Raw genomic sequence first — 21,418 nt, forward strand, 5'->3', positions numbered from 1 at the left:
TTTAATTTCCATTGGAATTAATTCAAACTTAGGAAAACAATACTTTTGGGGTCATTTTGTTGATTTTCAACTGCAATTATAACACTATTGACAGTTTGACACTTTGAATATTTAGTTCCTGGCCTACCCTATGGGGTGAGGAGCAGGGTCAACAGGGTTAAAATATATTTTATAGGCTGAAATTTCTAGTCTTCTTCTTATAAGACTCGGATATGCTAGAAAGAAATATTCTTCTTAGAGGAAAGGATCTTAAAAGGTGCTTTATCAATATTGGGAAATTGAATACCCAATTGGCTGAGTTTGAGGTCTATCTCCCCGCTGGGGAGGAGTTGATTGGAATTAAAACTCTATGAGATGATAGTTTGATGCTATTTTACCCTGGTGCTCCTCCAGGGGCTAATTAGGGCATGGCTTATATACCTTGTAGGTGTAAAATTCTCTTACATTTAACAACATTATTTCTTTGGGTTCAAGTATTAGAATCAAATACTCTTCATTATTGAGGATAACACATTTGCCTTTGGGGAGAAATGTTAACTGTAGTTTACTGTTGTTTGATCTGCGTTACACTGATGTTTTGGTCAAAATCATTCTGGTTTATAGTTTTTTTGGTCACCTGAGACGAAGTCTCAAGTGACCTATTCTAATCACCTTTTGTCCGTCGTTGTGCTAGGTGCGTCCTAAAACAATTTACATTTTCGACTTTTTCTCAGAAACGACTGATCCGATTTCAATAAAAAAAATGCAGGGACCTTCCTCGGTCAAATATGCACCAAAATTGTGAATCATATGGTTCCCACCCCCAAGGGCTCTGAGGGGCAGGGCTAAAAGGGGTCAAATTGGCTTAAATTTTAAAACATCTTCTTCTCCAGACCCAGATATGCTGGAATCCAATACTCTTCATAGGTGAAAGGGTCTTGAGGTACATGTGTACTATCAAAATTGTTAATTTCATGACCCTCGAGCTTCACGTTTGCCCCTGGGGAGGGGGTGAAATTTAGTTAATGTAGGAAAATCCAACTTTTGGGTATATTTTGTTCATTTTCTACTGGAAATCATTCAAACTTGATTTCACTATAACCATGAGATTACAGTTTGTTACTTCGACATTTTTAACCCTGTCTCATCCTGAGGAGCTGAGCCCATTTGGGGTCATATAGTCAGAAATTTCAACAGTCATCTTTTCCAGACTGAGATAGGCTGGAAACTAATACTCGTCATAGATAGAAGGGTCTTGAGGTGCTTTATCAAAATTGTGAATTTCATGACCCCCAGACTCCATGTTCGCCTCTGGGGAGGGGGCGAAGTTTACTCTACTTTATATAGGAAAATGATACTTTTTGGTGTGTTTAGTTCATATTCAATTGGAAATTATTCAAACTTGACAGCCATTATAACAATGAAATGACGGTTTGATACTTTGACAGTTTGGGCCCCGGCCCGCCTCCAATGGCTGAGGGGCAGGGCTAAAAGGGGTCAAATTGGCTTAATCCCGGTAAGTTAAAAAATCTTATCCAAACCAAGATATGCTTGATACAAATAATCTACATAGATAGAAGGGTCTTAAAGCACTTTATCCCCTGGGGATGGGTCAAAGTTTACTAAAGTTATATAGAAAAATGATACTTTTGGGTATATTTGGTTCATTTCCGATGGAAATCATTGAAACTTGATAGACATTATAACTTCGAAATGTCATTTTGATACTATGACAGTATTGGCTTTGGCCATCTTGGAATTCTTCTCCAGGCTCAGATATGGCTTCATCAACTTGAGGTAATAGGTTTGTGTCACCATTTCTCAGTAGAATTTCTTCAAATTTTGTAGTTATATTGCTTCGAAGTAAAGAAAATTTTCTGCCACAAAAAAAAAAAAAGGTTGTGAGAATTTTAAGGATTTGAAATGGAAATTTATGTAAAAAGGATTGACTTTTGAAGAAAAAAAATAAAAGACAATAATATCAATAAAAATGACAGTGCCATAGATTAGTATTGCATAAATGTATATCAATTTAATAAATGCTGAAATTGTGTAAAATAAATTATCTATACACGATTAAAAATTGACATTTTATAAACATAGTAATTGCATATAAGAGTTATCTTTCTTGAAAAACTTCACAGTAGTGAAATAGGTAGCCGGTTTCCTGAAGTACAGAAAAATGGACACATGTGACTCATTGATAAAAAAACAACTGAATTAATGCATGGATTGCTTTGAAATACTTTAATATTGAGAGAACACACTGTTCTGGCAATAATAAACATACAATATTCATCACAACTCTAGACACATTAGAATATGCAGAAATTGTGATACTGTCTCCCTACATTGGATTTTCAACTAGGGATGTACTTCATATTTCCGTTTATCAATACACTCATTTGACCTTTAGTACTATCCCTGAACAAGCAATGTCTGACACATGCACAGAAGCAAAATAATTATTCCAAGAAGAATAAACTGGAAAAGATTAAAAAGTAATGGCGTAGACATCCATAGTGTTACATTATAAAAAACTTTGACAAAGGCCTGATTGTTCTCAACACTTTGTATGTTTGTCGTTTATCATGTTGATTTTAACATTATTAACAAAATATGCTACCTTTTTATCAATCTGATTAAAATCATATGTTACATGGTTTCGTTAACTTCGTACTATGCCTGAACATCTGAGTGTGCCGCGGTCAGGGTCACGTTCAGGTGACCTTTATATTTATAAATAATCATTAAATTTTGACCAATCAGAGACCCTCTTTCAAAAGGGCGCTCGGAGTTGTAACAAATATGTCCGACATTGATGAGAATGATGCGAAAGTTCTGAAGTTATTTAAGATGGATCGTCTGAAACCCGAACAGAAAAAAGATATTCAAAGCTTTATTAGAGAAAAAAGACTGTATGGCGGTGTTGCCTACGCAATTATTCCCCAGTGGGTACGTTTTCCTTGGCGTCGTAGAAACGTCAGTTCCCGCCGCCATATTTGTTTGGAAAACTAATCTGTTCGATACCCCTCGCTATTTATATATCAACCATGATATTCCGATTCGCTGGCGAACTTTAACCAGTGCAACTCTGATTGGTTCATCTAAAGGTCACTTGAACGTGACCCTGACTGCGGCACATTCAGATGTTCAGGCGGAGCCATGTAATAGATGATTTTAATCAGATTGCCTTTTTATCACAAAAAGCTCAAAACAGATAATATCTTTCTCATATCAATTGGTGTTAAATTTAGATGATGTAGTCAACTCACAATTTTGTTGTTTTTTACCATTAAGTTTGTAATTTATGTTCAGTATAAAAAGACGCAAAGCTTCCAAATGGCAAATTACAATACACAAAATCTCTTCATTGTTGAATCAATGTATTAGATATTTGATAGGACAGCTGTTTTCTTTTTAGCTTGAGTAACCTTACTCAAATAAACCCCCAAAAAATCCAACAGCTCGTTTTTACTGTAATAGGAAGAAAGAAGTGGAAAGATGATGTGCCTTAGCTGGGATCGAACCCACGACCCCAGTTTCAAGAGGCCAACGCTCTAACACTGAGCTAAAGGGACATGTCCTGTCAGCTGACTGACAGAACCACTATTTGTACATGTACATATACTACCCAGATCTTTCACACTACTTTTGCATTACATGTAGTTCAAGATACCTATGTTACAAAATGATTTCTTTTTCATTTAGATACATTCAATATATACATGTCCATTATTGGTCATCTCTTTACTTTAGATAAAAAAGAAACACTACTGTTTAGTCAAATGCCAGGAGGCTGTGGGTGTTGAGGGTCTGTGGTGGGAAGGGGTGGGTGGGTTTGAGCCATAAGGAGCCACCAAATTTATAACAAATTGAATTGGATTTAATCTCCTCTAAAGTTACTGTGAGATTAAAATCAAACACTCACAAGATCATTCTTCATTCACTATACTCAATATTCAGGCACATCAACCTATATTTATGCCCTGCCATGAAATGGGGGGTGCATGTAATGTACGTTGCCCAATTGTCCGTCACGTCACATCCCATCCTGTCCTGATTCAATGTAAACACTACTAATTAAAGAACATCAAACACTGAAACTAATTTCACCTGGTGACAGGGGCATTCTTGTCTTACAGAGTTTTTCTAGTTAAATTAAAAACTAATGTGACATTCTAAATTTTTAATTCAACAAATGTTTTTTATGCCCCTGCCATAAAATGGGGGGGCATATAGTGTTACCCATGTCTTAGCAACTTCATTCTTTGACAGATTTTGGTCAAACTTTATACAAAGGTCAAGTATGAGTATACTTCAAACATTGTTGTATTTCAGGACAGCAAGGTCAAGGCCAAGGTCACACTTGCTATATATAGAAAATCATCCCGTCCCGTCCCGATTCAATGTAAACACTTAGCAACTTCATTCTTTGACAGATTTTGGACAAACTTTATACAAAGGTCAATTATGGGTATACTTCGAACATTGTTGTATTTCAGGGATCCAAGGTCAAGGCCAGGGTCACACTTGCTATATATAGAAAATCATCAACTGATTCAATTTAAACACTTAGCAACTTCATTCTTTCATGGGTTTTGGTCAAACTTTATGCTAAGATCAAGTATGAGTATACTTCAGACATTGTTGTGTTTCAGGGTTCCAAGGTCAAGGCCAAGGTCACTGTTGCTATATATATAGAAAATCATCTACTGATTCAATTTAAACACTTAGCAACTTCATTCAATATGTTATGGAGATGGTAATAACATACAGAAAAAACATATGAATATTAAAATCAACTTTAAGTGTAGTACATTCTGTGTGTGCATGTTTCAGGGTATCAAGATCAAAGTGGTTGGAACTTTTTATAGAACACTGAAACTAATTTCAAATGGCAACGGGGCATTTATGTCTTACAGACATTTTCTAGTTTTATTAATAATATGTATATTTTGTTTGAATATATACCATAAGTTCTTCCAAATGAAGTTTACTGTCTGACATTCATGTGGTCACTATGATCGATCTTAACACCTATTTTGTTATAGGTGTTGTATACTGCAAGGCCTCATTAATTGTCTCCCCTTCTGGTTCTTCTAATATGATCTTTAGCTTGTCCATAACTTTTAAACTTAAACTTAAGGATATCTTGATGAAACTTGAAGAATACCGACATTACCCATAGACGATGTGCAGTGCACTGTCATTAGGTCATTGTATCCCTGACCCCAAGGTCAAAGGCGGAATATTTCCATTTTTTTAGGAACATTTTAAACAGGCTGTAACTTTTAAACCATTAAATATATCTTCATGAAACTTGAAACATACCTGTGTCACCTACAGGTGTTTTGCAATGAACTATCTATAGGTCATTGCTATTATAACCCCAATGTCAAAAGTTGAATATATGCCAAATTTCACGAACATTTTGTCCGGTCTGTAACTTTTAAACCATTAAAGAGATCTGATTAAAATTGCAGTATTACTGTATTTTCTACAGATGACTTGCAATTAGTACCTCATGGTCAAAGGTAAAAAGAATCTGATTGTTTTAAACATTTAAAATTGTACACCAAGGTGATGCCAATAATCCCTCACTGCATCTAATTTTAATATGTATATATAAAATATTAAGGGTCTGTGATAGGATAGTTAAAGTTATGGTTGTCATCACTTAAGAGTTATGGAAAAGTGTTTTCTTTCACTCTTAGTACGTAACATTAAAAATGTTTGACTGATGACACCGAATAATGTCCCCACTCACAGACTTCGATGAATATCAGAAACTACAGAATTATACTATGATATATAATCAAACCCTGACTGCTTGATATAGAATATCTATTTGGAATGTGTCAGTATCGGGTAATAGGATGAAACAGATTTATCGCTCACTTTTTGTTGATAGTTATGTTTGATAGTCCATTCTTGGATGAACTGTAGAGGACCTAACCAGTTTTAACACACACCTATAGTGTGTACACAGGGTTCACACCAATAGTGTGTACACAGGGTTCAATATTCAGAATGGCATGAAGGTTTGTTCTAAAATGCATAGAAAGAACATCGTGGATATGTCTTTAGGTCGTTGTGACCATGACCATGTGGTCAAAGGTCAAATAAGTTTTCATGAATAACTTGTCTGGATTGCAACGTTTAGACTGTTAAAGGGGAGACATATGTTGTCGTTAACAAAAATAAATCTCTATAGTTATTGACATTTTAACACCCTAAGCAGTTCAACCATAAGCACATAACTGATCTGAGTTGGCTTAAAATAATTCCTGTTCTCCCATAGCTTGTTCAAAGAAATTGTACTACCTGATCAAGATGATATTATTGTACCTAACCCTATATCATTGATCATATTTAAGGAATGATTTTTATTTTTTCAACATTTATGAGGTCATAACAACAATGGGTTTATGGACATATTGAATGAATCGCGTTAGCGATTCATTTAAAATATGTCCAAAAACCCATTGTGGTTATAACCTCATAAATGTTGAAAAAATAAATATCATTCCTTATATTTACATTGACGAATCCTTTCAGTGCATCGATATAACAACGAATAAAACAAGTAAACAGGGTTTGTTCCTGCTTATCCACGGGTGCAACGCAGTGGCGAGAACAGTGTTTTTTCGCGGGGAAATGTGACACTATCGTGAGAGATCTTAGCAACCGTCAACAACAATAACACAACAAAATGTAGTTCCATATTCAATGTTTATGTGTAGCACAGGACACGTGAATACGTGGATATTTCACAAAGCACAGTTCAATAATATTTTAAGATGTAAGAATTAAGCATCTAGTTAGGTCGTTCCGAGTGAGAAGTTTTTGTAGTGTATTACTACGCAGTGTGATCAGGTTACTATCAGTTGCCACGTGCTGAGATTCTATGAACACCTGTGTTATGCATTTAAGAATGTAATTTTTGTCAATGGGTCTAAGCATACAGAATGTAAATATACAGTAATAATTGCTCTGCTTGGTCCTATAGTTAGCTTTATGTTTGATGTTCTTACGATATACATTTGTCAGCATTGTCATTGTGTGTGTATTAGTAACAGTGCCCCAATGAACTTGCATGGGGTCAATTGACCTGATTATGTAAATCTGGCTCACATGGTAACACCTACCAGTAAAATTGTAACCTGCTTTAACAGAGTGTTTGATAAAAACTCCTGTCTAGTCTGGTATATAATGTGATGTAATGTCTTGTCGGTTAACACAGGTTATTATAAACAACACAACACAAAGTAATGGTATATACAGATTTTATTTCAGTTAATAAATAAGCACTACATTAGTCACAAGTGATAATAGCTATATAATAGTTAGGTACATTATGGAACCCAAACAATATGCAGCACTACAAGATACATACAGTAAACATTGGTCAATCACCTTTAACATTGACCAGCTGACCAGTGGGCAGTAATAAGTGACTTGATGCTGATCTGGTACTTAGTCTTAATTAGTAAGAAAGAGTTCTCAATCACACCTTATTACACCATATAAAACAATGAGGAAAAATACAGGTCATGCAGTGGTCTCGCTGGAAACATTTGTCATCACTGAAACAGTTTGATTTTAACACTAATGTCATCACTATGGAAACACTAAGTCATCCTGAACTAGTTGCTATGGAAACACTCAGTCTTCCCTGTAATGGTTGCAATGGGCAACAGTGAGTGTCTGTGAGATGCTCTTTGTCTGTTCTGTTTCCAAGTCCATAAGGTTGGAGTAGTCTGGTTGGGTTGGAATAGGTAGAGCCTCATTCTGAAGTGTACGGATGATACTCATCACAACATGCTGCACTTGGTACCATTTGCGTAGACGGTAGAGGCGATACAGGTGCTTGACTCCCACAGCTATGGCCTTATGGGTGAGGATCCTCAGGGCATGACCTTTTCTTCCCTGTTTGAGGTAGATGAGTGCCTGATTGGTCAGTCTAGTCATGTAGCTGTCTGTAAGAAAATGTAAAATATGTAATACAGGTGACTAGTAAAACAGGAGTAAATTTATAATGATGAATAAAATTATAGGTTTACAATTTGTATTTCATAATAATAATATAAAGATACAATTTCTGATACTAGTAATTTACAGGAATGCAAGAAGAGGTGTAATATAGGTGTTTACAGTGGACACACAGATAACATTCCATGGGAGTAGTGTCTTTACCTATAAGGTTGATCTGTTGGAGTGAACGATCGTGGTGAACCAGCAGTGTCCGCAGGTCAAAGGCTGTGGCAATGACATCACATGTGGTCAGTTGCTGATTGTCAGTTGTACCGGTGGAGACTTCGGAAGTCATTATTTATTTTAGTTCAACTAGATCTGTAGCTTTACATGTGTAGGAAATGTAGGATTTAGATCAACTGTAAGTTCCAAAGGGATCAGCTGTTCTTATATACTCTTCCACCTCTGTAGGACCATGCCCCCTCCAAGCCCAGGCTAGGGTTCTCCTCAGTCATCGTCACTTTGATGTGAGGGGATCAAAGGTGAGAAAGATCAAAGTGAGAACCTGTAATGACTTTAATTATGAGGTGAGGACCATGCCCTTTGATCTCTACCTGCTTGGCCTTTGACCTCTGTAATTAGAGTTTGTTGTTATAAAGGGTCTTAATCTGACCTCTTGACCTTGACCTACACAATAGAGGGTCATTACCACTAATTATCCTTGTGACCCTTTCATGCTGTAGGGAGGTATCACAGCTTGCCTGTACAGGTAATTAACCTTACCTGTGTATTTCACTCTACAACTCATTAACAATCACATAACGATCAACAGGTTACCTGACCACTTCCAATTAGTAAATTACAAACTACAGCTTTATTCTATTTCAGGGTCACATGTAAATATTACATTACAACAATAAATATGTACGTGATGTAAATTTCTAATTCCATTTATATGGACTTAAAATATTGACATCCATGCAGCCATGTTTCATTTTTAAGACACTAATAGTAAGTGTATCCAGGACATAAGAAATGGGTAGGTTTACAGAAGTCATTGTATTAAAACTCCATTTACACCTACACAAAACACAATCACTTTTGGAACATATGATACGTGGTTGAGGTAAAATATTCTGATGAAAGTATTTTATCATGTTCACTCCACACTTAGTTGTAACAAGAGGTCAAAGATATTTCTAACTTCTAGCATGAACATTCTATACAAAATAAGTCCCAGAACAGGGTACAATGAAAACAGTAATTTCCATGTATACAATATATTGACAACTTGTAAAGAACCATTTTTACATGTACAATTTCTTTATTTCCTTACAGAATTAATTAATTACTTTTGTGAGTTATTTGCTTAAAATAAATTAGTTTATTTTATAAACATTCCTTTCATTTTTAAACAGCTTGGGTATATGTATACTGATCTTTAGGACAGAATGTAATTGTTATCACATTGTTGAGTAACGGTATTTGGAAAATACTATTATTTATACAAATATAATTATTGTTATATAAGGGGCGTATCCAGACTTTGGTTCCAATGCCATGGTCAAAAACTTAGGTTAAAGTTTTTATGAGGAGCATTCAATAATGTAGATATTTTGATAAATTCTTATGGACATATCCGTTGCAAGTACATGTCCTAAAGAATGCTTTTCTGGACCAAATTCACCCCTCAAATGCTGATGTCACAAATAAAGGTCATAGTTCAAAACAGTTTTGTTACTTATCTCGATCACATATCATATGATATTGACACCCTAAATGGTTCTGTAACCAGGAAATGTCCTACGGCCAAGGTCAGGGTCAGACTTGGAGGTCAAAGCTGATACAACTCATCTTTCTGTCATGTAACTATTTTGTATTTTTTTCTGTGTCACAATAAAGGAGCGCATTGCTCCAAAATTTTGACAACATCATGTTGTCTACACTGTAAGAATGACTTCCTTGTCCCATACATATGTAAGCAGTATTAGGTGATTCACAAATTGTTGTCTCCTGTGTACATTATATTGTGGACATGGCTATAGATGTTATTTAGTTAGCATTGACTTACTCATCTTGATCCATCTTCAGGCCCATGTGACCTTTCTGAAGGGAAACCTGAACAAAGCTACTCTGGAAGTGTATGATGACAACACACCGTCCAAGGAGATTGCTGTGTTCAAGTAAGTCATCTGTGCAAGATCAGTTTCATATTAATCCATCTATAGACTGCTAAAGATATATTTAAACACAAATGGACTGCCTTTATACTATAGAACCTCAGCATCATTTGATTGATCACTTATAAAAAAATCTATTCAGGTGAATCTGTGAGAGGCTGAGGACACCTGTAAAAGATCTTATTTTCTCGTGGAATTAAGGTTTGAAAGGAAACAATGTGAAACTAATAATTTTATTTTTCAGAAAATTGTCTGACTTTTACACTGTAACAGGGAGTGGACAGAGTATCCTTATCAAAGCCACCAACTTTGTTGGTTTGGGGACCTTCACAGCCAGCTATAGACCTGTCACACCAGGTAAAGTTCTGTAGGGTACCTATAACCACATCACACCAGGTAAAGTTCTGTATGGTACCTTTAACCACATTACACCAGGTAAAGTTCTGTATGGTACCTATTCCGTCTTTGCATTCTGCAGAGTTATCTTCTCTTGTGAGCAGGTATTGATTGTTACGTCATTGGTTTGTGAGAGTAACGTCATCAATTTTTGAGAAAACAATGTAATTTTCTCACACAAACCAATGACGTAACCATCAATACCTGCTCAGAAGAGAAGATAACTCTGCAATACACAAAGACGGAATAACCACATCCTACCAGCTAAAAGTCTGTAGGGTACCTATAACCACATCACACCGGGTAAAGTTCTGTATGGTACCTATAACTACATCACACCAGGTAAAGTTCTGTATGGTACCTTTAACCACATTACACCAGGTAAAGTTCTGTATGGTACCTATTCCGTCTTTGCATTCTGCAGAGTTATCTTCTCTTGTGAGCAGGTATTGATTGTTACGTCATTGGTTTGTGAGAGTAACGTCATCAATTTTTGAGAAAACAATGTAATTTTCTCCCACAAACCAATGACGTAACCATCAATACCTGCTCAGAAGGGAAGATAACTCTGCAATACACAAAGACGGAATAACCACATCCTACCACCTAAAAGTCTGTAGGGTACCTATAACCACATCACACCGGGTAAAGTTCTGTATGGTACCTATAACCACATCACACCAGGTAAAGTTCTTTAGGGTACCTATAACCACACCACACCAGGTAAAGTTCTGTATGGTACCTATAACTACATCACACCAGGTAAAGTTCTGGATGGTACCTATAACCACATCACACCAGGTAAAGTTCTGTATGGTACCCATAACCACATCCTACCAGGTAAAGTTCTGTATGGTACCTATAACACATCCGTTAAGCTATAGTTTTAATGTTAGTAACATAGAACAGTGTTAACTAGATTTTAGTTTGCCACAAAATGTTGTCACACAAGGGAACAAAGTGTAAAGTTTGAAATGATTATCTTTGATCAAATGTTTCAAGTGTTAATTGTTTTACTTTCAGCCTGTGACCAGCTGTCTACAGGGCCATATGGATCCTATAGCATGATTGGTAAAAGTGGGACTCAATGTACCTGGTCTATCAGGCCTCAAGGAAGTGCCTGTAAGTACAGACTAACACCCCTACCTTGACCACTAGGAAATGATGAACTTGATCTCTATTAGATATCTATATCCATCACCATGACCTGTACTACAGTAAGGAATGAACTTGATCCCTATTAGATATCTATATCCTGTTTATCACCATGACCTTTACTACAGTAAGGAATGAGCTTGATCCCTATTAGATATCTATATCCTGTAAATCACCATGACCTTTACCTTTACTACAATAAGGAATGAACTTGATCCCTATTAGATGTCTATATCTTGTTAATCACCATGACCTTTACCTTTACTACAATAAGGAATGAACTTGATCCCTATTATATATCTATATCCTGTTAATCACCATGACCTTTACCTTTACTACAATATGGAATGAACTTGATCCCTATTAGATATCTACATCCTGTTTATCACCATGACCTGTACTACAGTAAGGAATGAACTTGATCCCTATTAGATATCTATATCCTGTTAATCACCATGACCTTTACTACAGTAAGGAATGAACTTGATCCCTATTAGATATCTATATCCTGTATATCACCATGACCTTTACTACAGTAAGGAATGAACTTGATCCCTATTAGATATCTATATCCTGTATATCACCATGACCTTTACTACAGTAAGGAATGAACTTGATCCCTATTAGATATCTATATCCTGTATATCACCATGACCTTTACTACAGTAAGGAATGAACTTGATCCCTATTAGATATCTATATCCTGTATATCACCATGACCTTTACTACAGTAAGGAATGAACTTGATCCCTATTAGATATCTATATCCTGTATATCACCATGACCTTTACTACAGTAAGGAATGAACTTGATCCCTATTAGATATCTATATCCTGTATATCACCATGACCTTTACTACAGTAAGGAATGAACTTGATCCCTATTAGATATCTATATCCTGTATATCACCATGACCTTTACTACAGTAAGGAATGAACTTGATCCCTATTAGATATCTATATCCTGTATATCACCATGACCTTTACTACAGTAAGGAATGAACTTGATCCCTATTAGATATCTATATCCTGTATATCACCATGACCTTTACTACAGTAAGGAATGAACTTGATCCCTATTAGATATCTATATCCTGTATATCACCATGACCTTTACTACAGTAAGGAATGAACTTGATCCCTATTAGATATCTATATCCTGTATATCACCATGACCTTTACTACAGTAAGGAATGAACTTGATCCCTATTAGATATCTATATCCTGTATATCACCATGACCTTTACTACAGTAAGGAATGAACTTGATCCCTATTAGATATCTATATCCTGTATATCACCATGACCTTTACTACAGTAAGGAATGAACTTGATCCCTATTAGATATCTATATCCTGTATATCACCATGACCTTTACTACAGTAAGGAATGAACTTGATCCCTATTAGATATCTATATCCTGTATATCACCATGACCTTTACTACAGTAAGGAATGAACTTGATCCCTATTAGATATCTATATCCTGTATATCACCATGACCTTTACTACAGTAAGGAATGAACTTGATCCCTATTAGATATCTATATCCTGTATATCACCATGACCTTTACTACAGTAAGGAATGAACTTGATCCCTATTAGATATCTATATCCTGTATATCACCATGACCTTTACTACAGTAAGGAATGAACTTGATCCCTATTAGATATCTATATCCTGTATATCACCATGACCTTTACTACAGTAAGGAATGAACTTGATCCCTATTAGATATCTATATCCTGTATATCACCATGACCTTTACTACAGTAAGGAATGAACTTGATCCCTATTAGATATCTATATCCTGTATATCACCATGACCTTTACTACAGTAAGGAATGAACTTGATCCCTATTAGATATCTATATCCTGTATATCACCATGACCTTTACTACAGTAAGGAATGAACTTGATCCCTATTAGATATCTATATCCTGTATATCACCATGACCTTTACTACAGTAAGGAATGAACTTGATCCCTATTAGATATCTATATCCTGTATATCACCATGACCTTTACTACAGTAAGGAATGAACTTGATCCCTATTAGATATCTATATCCTGTATATCACCATGACCTTTACTACAGTAAGGAATGAACTTGATCCCTATTAGATATCTATATCCTGTATATCACCATGACCTTTACTACAGTAAGGAATGAACTTGATCCCTATTAGATATCTATATCCTGTATATCACCATGACCTTTACTACAGTAAGGAATGAACTTGATCCCTATTAGATATCTATATCCTGTATATCACCATGACCTTTACTACAGTAAGGAATGAACTTGATCCCTATTAGATATCTATATCCTGTATATCACCATGACCTTTACTACAGTAAGGAATGAACTTGATCCCTATTAGATATCTATATCCTGTATATCACCATGACCTTTACTACAGTAAGGAATGAACTTGATCCCTATTAGATATCTATATCCTGTATATCACCATGACCTTTACTACAGTAAGGAATGAACTTGATCCCTATTAGATATCTATATCCTGTATATCACCATGACCTTTACTACAGTAAGGAATGAACTTGATCCCTATTAGATATCTATATCCTGTATATCACCATGACCTTTACTACAGTAAGGAATGAACTTGATCCCTATTAGATATCTATATCCTGTATATCACCATGACCTTTACTACAGTAAGGAATGAACTTGATCCCTATTAGATATCTATATCCTGTATATCACCATGACCTTTACTACAGTAAGGAATGAACTTGATCCCTATTAGATATCTATATCCTGTATATCACCATGACCTTTACTACAGTAAGGAATGAACTTGATCCCTATTAGATATCTATATCCTGTATATCACCATGACCTTTACTACAGTAAGGAATGAACTTGATCCCTATTAGATATCTATATCCTGTATATCACCATGACCTTTACTACAGTAAGGAATGAACTTGATCCCTATTAGATATCTATATCCTGTATATCACCATGACCTTTACTACAGTAAGGAATGAACTTGATCCCTATTAGATATCTATATCCTGTATATCACCATGACCTTTACTACAGTAAGGAATGAACTTGATCCCTATTAGATATCTATATCCTGTATATCACCATGACCTTTACTACAGTAAGGAATGAACTTGATCCCTATTAGATATCTATATCCTGTATATCACCATGACCTTTACTACAGTAAGGAATGAACTTGATCCCTATTAGATATCTATATCCTGTATATCACCATGACCTTTACTACAGTAAGGAATGAACTTGATCCCTATTAGATATCTATATCCTGTATATCACCATGACCTTTACTACAGTAAGGAATGAACTTGATCCCTATTAGATATCTATATCCTGTATATCACCATGACCTTTACTACAGTAAGGAAGGAACTTGATCCCTATTAGATGTCTATATATATATCCTGTTTATCACTGTGACCTGTACTACAATAGGAACTGAACTTGATCCCTGTACGATTCAATTTAATTCAAAAGTTTTTTATTGACAATTCATATATAATACAAACATATAAGTTAAAATTAAAGAAGATATTAGAACAGTATTGACAAAAGAATTAGACAACAGGCTTTGCCTATATCAGTCTTCTTCTATTTCCGGTAGCTATGTACAAAGATTAAATATATAGAATGTTGTAATTTGTTTTCCTCTCACACACACGCACACACAAACCCACACCAGCTTATGTGTAATACTCATTGTTTAAGGGACAAAACTTACCTGAATAATAATAACAATACATGAATATTAATTTGGAATTTATCTAGCATGTATAACCCAGTGATGGGGCTACACTGAATTCATTGAATTGACTCAGTGATGATGGGGCTACACTGGACTACATTGAATTAACCCAGTGATGGGGCTATACTGTATTACATTGAATTGACTCGGTGGAAGTGCTACACTGTATTACATTCGATTGCCTCAGTGATGGGGCTACACTGGACTACATTGAATCACTCAGTGATGGGGCTACGTTGTATTACATTTGATTGCCTCAGTGATGGGGCTACACTGAACTACATTGAATTGCCTCAGTGATGGGGCTATACTGGACTACATTGAATCGCTCAGTGATGGGGTTACGCTGTATTATATTTGATTGCCTCAGTGATGGGGCTACACTGGAGTACATTGAATCGTTCAGTGATGGGGCTACGCTGTATTACATTTGATTGCCTCAGTGATGGGGCTACACAGAACTACATTGAATTGACTCAGTGATGGGGCTACACGGAACTACATTGAATTGACTCGGTGATGATGGGGCTACACGGAACTACATTGAATTGCCTCAGTGATGATGGGGCTACACGGATCTACATTGAGTTGCCTCAGTGATGATGGGCTACACGGAACATTGAATTGCCTCAGTGATGTTGTGGCTACACGGAACTACATTGAATTGCCTCAGTGATGATGTGGCTACACTGAACTACATTGAATTGCCTCAGTGATGATGAGGCTACACTGAACTACATTGAATTGCCTCAGTGATGATGGGGCTACACGGAACTACATTGAATTGCCGCAGTGATGATGGGGCTACACGGAACTACATTTAATTGCCTCAGTGATGATGGGGCTACACGGAATTACATTGAATTGCCTCAGTGATGATGTGGCTACACTGAACTACATTGAATTGCCTGAGTGATGATGAGGCTACACTGAACTACATTGAATTGCCTCAGTGATGGGGCTACACAGAACTACATTGAATTGCCTCAGTGATGGTGGGGCTCCACGGAACTACATTGAATTGCCTCAGTGATGGGGCGACACGGAACTACATTGAATTGCCTCAGTGATGATGAGGCTCCACTGAACTACATTGAATTGCCTCAGTGATGGGGCGGCTACACAGAACTACATTGAATTGCCTCAGTGATGATGAGGCTCCACTGAACTACATTGAATTGCCTCAGTGATGATGAGGCTACACTGAACTACATTGCATTGCCTCAGTGATGATGGGGCTACACGGAACGTCATTGAATTGCCTCAGTAATGATGGGGCTACACGGAACTACATTGAATTGCCCCAGCGATGATGGGGCTACACGGAACTACATTGAGTTGCCTCAGTGATGATGGGCTACACGGAACATTGAATTGCCTCAGTGATGATGGGGCTACACGGAACTACATTGAGTTGCCTCAGTGATGATAGGGCTACACGGAACTACATTGAATTGCCTCAGTGATGATGAGGCTACACGGAACTACATTGAATTGCCTCAGTGATGATGGGGCTACACGGAACGTCATTGAATTGCCTCAGTAATGATGGGGCTACACGGAACTACATTGAATTGCCTCAGTGATGGGGCTACACGGAACTACATTGAATTGACTCAGTGATGGGGCTACATTGAATTGACTCAGTGATTGGGTTTCACTCATCACATTAAGTGCTAGTAATGACAAGGTTGTTACATTTTATTTTCAATAGCCCTACAATAAAGATTCAATAATCTGGAGAACATATTAGACTGAGAGTCTACACAATATTCAGAAGAGTCATAATTTTGTATTGCTATCCTTTCTGAAAAATTTCTCTGTAGGATATTAGCTCTTAATATGTAGCAAATGTTATACTTACAGCACATCGTTGGCACGGCTGCACAGATAAAATCTACACAGCAAGAGGATGGTGTCATCAAATATTGGTTCATTGGTGCAAAATTATTGTTATTCTGTTGTTACATTTCCCAGGGCTGCTGGACCTGACGATGGGCCATGTCACACTATGTCAGAACGACACACTGGCTGTGTATGAAGGACTGACCAAAACTAACACTCCTCCTATAATTACTGTTAATATGAAGACTCAAAACATGCTGGTGCCTGTCATCTACTCCCAGAGCCAAAGTGGCTTCAGGTACGTAATCAGGATCACTCATCCTTAAGGTATGCTCTTCATGTCAACTCAGTCCTCTTAATCGCTTCATCCTTACTTACTCCTCAGGTATGTCCTCATCCTTACTCACTCCTCATATATGTCCTCATCCTTACTCACTCCTCATATATGTCCCCATCCTTATTCACTCCTCATATATGTCATCATCCTTACTCACTCCTAAGGTATGTCCTCATCCTTACTCACTCCTAAGGTATGTCCTCATCCTTACCCACTCCTCAGGTATGTCCTCATCCTTACTCACTCCTCATATATGTCCTCATCCTTACTCACTCCTCATATATGTCCCCATCCTTATTCACTCCTCATATATGTCATCATCCTTACTCACTCCTAAGGTATTTCCTCATCCTTACTCACTCCTAAGGTATGTCCTCAGCCTTACTCACTCCTAAGGTATGTCCTCATCCTTAGTCACTCCTAAGGTATGTCCTCATCCTTACCCACTCCTCAGGTATGTCTTCATCCTTACTCACTCCTCAAGTATGTCCTCATCCTTACCCACTCCTCAGGTATGTCCTCATCCTTACTCACTGCTCAGGTATGTCCTCTTCCTTACCCACTCCTCAGGTATGTCCTCATCCTTACTCACTGCTCAGGTATGTCCTCTTCCTTACCCACTCCTCAGGTATGTCCTCATCCTTACCCACTCCTCAGGTATGTCTTCATCCTTACTCACTCCTCAAGTATGTCCTCATCCTTACCCACTCCTCAGGTATGTCCTCATCCTTACCCACTCCTCAGGAATGTCCTCTTCCTTACTCACTCCTCATATATACCTCCATCCTTACTCACTCCTCAGGTATGTCCTCATCCTTACTCACTCCTCAGGTATGTCCTCATCCTTACTCACTCCTCAGGTATGTCCTCATCCTTACTCACTCCTCAGGTATGTCCTCATCCTTACTCACTCCTCAGGTATGTCCTCATCCTTACTCACTCCTCAGGTATGTCCTCATCCTTACTCACTCCTCAGGTATGTCCTCATCCTTACTCACTCCTCAGGTATGTCCTCATCCTTACTCACTCCTCAGGTATGTCCTCATCCTTACTCACTCCTCAGGTATGTCCTCATCCTTACTCACTCCTCAGGTATGTCCTCATCCTTACTCACTCCTCAGGTATGTCCTCATCCTTACTCACTCCTCAGGTATGTCCTCATCCTTACTCACTCCTCAGGTATGTCCTCATCCTTACTCACTCCTCAGGTATGTCCTCATCCTTACTCACTCCTCAGGTATGTCCTCATCCTTACTCACTCCTCAGGTATGTCCTCATCCTTACTCACTCCTCAGGTATGTCCTCATCCTTACTCACTCCTCAGGTATGTCCTCATCCTTACTCACTCCTCAGGTATGTCCTCATCCTTACTCACTCCTCAGGTATGTCCTCATCCTTACTCACTCCTCAGGTATGTCCTCATCCTTACTCACTCCTCAGGTATGTCCTCATCCTTACTCACTCCTCAGGTATGTCCTCATCCTTACCCACTCCTCAGGTATGTCCTCATCCTTACCCACTCCTCTGGTATGTCCTTTTCCTTACTCACTCCTCAGGTATGTCCTCATCCTTATCCACTCCTAAGGTATGTCCTCATCCTTACTCACTCCTCAGGTATGACCTCACCCTTACCCACTCCTCAGGTATGTCCTCATCCTTACTCACTCCTCAGGTATGTCTTCATCCTTACTCACTCCTCAGGTATGTCCTCATCCTTACTCAGTTGTAGTAATTGGGCTTAGAACCTTGTTGAGCCTGAGATCTGATTTTACACCCTCAGATTTTCGTTAAAACGATTCTGCAACAAAAATACAATTATTTACAACAATAGAATTAACCAGTTACACCATCACCTGTAGTAGTTTTTTTTGTGAATCTGCTAGATTCAATAACCACACAAAGATATTAATTAAACACATGTTAACCAGTATTGATGAAGAACTTTGTGTTTTTTATAGAATGGTTCTCAACAGTCCCAAAGGCAGCTGTAGTGCTAACATGTCCTCCCTTGTCACCGCTTCCTACCAGACAAACATGGCCAGTAAGTCGAAAATGCAACAAAAGTTTATGTGGAAATTTAACTATATTGAACGAGGAAAAGAAATCTTTTACAAATTTGATTGGATTAATATTGAATATTAATGCAAATGTATTAGGACATTGTGTATGGTCAGTTTGTCAAGCATGAGAGAAATCCATTGATATTAGCTATTTTTAACAACTTTTGCATAAGAGTAAAATTATAATGGGCAAAAGATAAAGTGAAATTTTGATGAATGTTTCGGAGAGGTCGAAACACTTTGTTACTCCTCTGTGTATAAAATCTTTAAAATATTGTCCTGAGCCATTCACCTGAAATATGTGTTAATTATCCTGTTGACTAAACTTCAGTGTTATGTGTTGTAGAGTGTGGGACTACCCTGAATGCTGTCACTGGAATTGTGATCAGCCCCCAGTTCCCAAACCAGTACCCACTCAATGCTCACTGTAAATGGACCTTTGTCCCAAATAAGAAACCATTCATCCTCGTATCTGTGGATAGCCTCAATCTGAACCCAAAACACAGTCTCACCCTGGATGATGGGAAAAAGGTGACATCACTAACTGGGTATACCAATACAGACCTTCTCGTGCCTACAACCAACAAGTCCAATTTGGTACTCGACTTCAACAGTGTCAATTCCAATACCACAGGAGTGCCAACAACGGGGCGTGGCTTTGTGGTCAAATACACTTACCTGGGTAGGTACTGTATACTGGTCTGAGGCTGTATTCAGCCACACAGTCTGATGTGTCATTCATTTAGTCTTCACAAAATCTTTTCTTTTGTGAATTGCTGTGTTGAGCAATTCCTTGTTTTGTAGGACTAGCGGTTGGTGTTGCCAGAGTTGGATTGGAATATAACAGAGGGGTGTTGGAATATGATATTATAAGAGCTGACATGTCTCTTTATGTAAAATTATCAGGGTTGTGTCAGTTTGTGTTAAGTTTTCAGGATTCTTTCTTTTTGTGACTACAGACTGTGGTGGAGAGATGAAAGACAAAAGTAGTGGGAAAATTGATGTTGGGCCAGCTGCAAAGAACACCAGCCGTTTGTGTGTGTGGCTGGTACAAGCTCTAAAACCTGCCAAGGGGAACAACTCCAACATCCTGTCCCTCAACATCTCAATCACTGGTAACACCACACAGTACGTATCAAACATCTCAGTGAATAGGATTGGGCAAATGGAAGTGCTAAGCCCCTGTAGTCCAGACCTTTGTTGAATGTATTAGAGAATATTGCTTAGGGAATGTTGCTCACACTGAAAGTGATTTTCGATTATTTAAACAAAACAGAATTACTTGATACAGTTATACCAAATTACCTTATTCAGTTCTTTAATATTTAAATTAATACCTGAAAGAGTAATAGAGTGTCCATGACATAAATTATGCTTTTAGATTGTTTGATAGAATCAAATTTCTGATGCATGTATACATTTGTTATAAGGGATATTGTGAAGATATATGATGGAGGGTCAATGGGTTCTCCACCTCTCAAGCTCAACATGACCAAGGGTCTTTCGCCGAACACTTTGACACGAGGTTCTTATGTAATGATTGTGTACACACACAATGGTCATATGTCCAAGCTGGAAGCCAACTCCACTTTCCACCTCAAGATCAACTACACAACGTACCGTAAGTATCATGCGTAGTCAGCTACCATATATACCCTATGAAATCGTCCATTTATAATATGCATTGTGAATACAAAATCTAACACCAT

The 21,418-nt window shown here is 37.5% G+C and overlaps 2 protein-coding genes across 2 annotated transcripts in view; one reads left to right on the forward strand and one right to left on the reverse strand.

The window, feature by feature from the left end:
- LOC110465462 (cubilin-like) overlaps positions 1–21,418 on the forward strand; it is a 55,783-nt gene that overhangs the window by 27,034 nt on the left and 7,331 nt on the right. The window contains exons 10-17 of the mRNA XM_021521296.1: positions 10,048–10,139; positions 10,381–10,493; positions 11,556–11,654; positions 17,445–17,610; positions 19,608–19,690; positions 20,056–20,391; positions 20,669–20,837; positions 21,140–21,330. Coding sequence (XP_021376971.1) covers positions 10,048–10,139; positions 10,381–10,493; positions 11,556–11,654; positions 17,445–17,610; positions 19,608–19,690; positions 20,056–20,391; positions 20,669–20,837; positions 21,140–21,330 — 1,249 coding nt within the window. The remainder of the gene's footprint in view (positions 1–10,047; positions 10,140–10,380; positions 10,494–11,555; positions 11,655–17,444; positions 17,611–19,607; positions 19,691–20,055; positions 20,392–20,668; positions 20,838–21,139; positions 21,331–21,418) is intronic.
- On the reverse strand, positions 7,255–8,469 carry LOC110465479. Its single transcript, XM_021521318.1, has 2 exons — positions 8,179–8,469; positions 7,255–7,961 (listed from the first exon to the last, which is right to left on the reverse strand). The coding sequence occupies exons 1-2, from the start codon at positions 8,309–8,311 to the stop codon at positions 7,648–7,650; spliced, it is 447 nt and encodes a 148-aa protein (XP_021376993.1). The 5' UTR covers positions 8,312–8,469; the 3' UTR covers positions 7,255–7,647.

This window comes from Mizuhopecten yessoensis, unplaced genomic scaffold (assembly GCF_002113885.1).
Source record: "Mizuhopecten yessoensis strain PY_sf001 unplaced genomic scaffold, ASM211388v2 scaffold1581, whole genome shotgun sequence".
Classification (NCBI taxonomy): domain Eukaryota; kingdom Metazoa; phylum Mollusca; class Bivalvia; order Pectinida; family Pectinidae; genus Mizuhopecten; species Mizuhopecten yessoensis.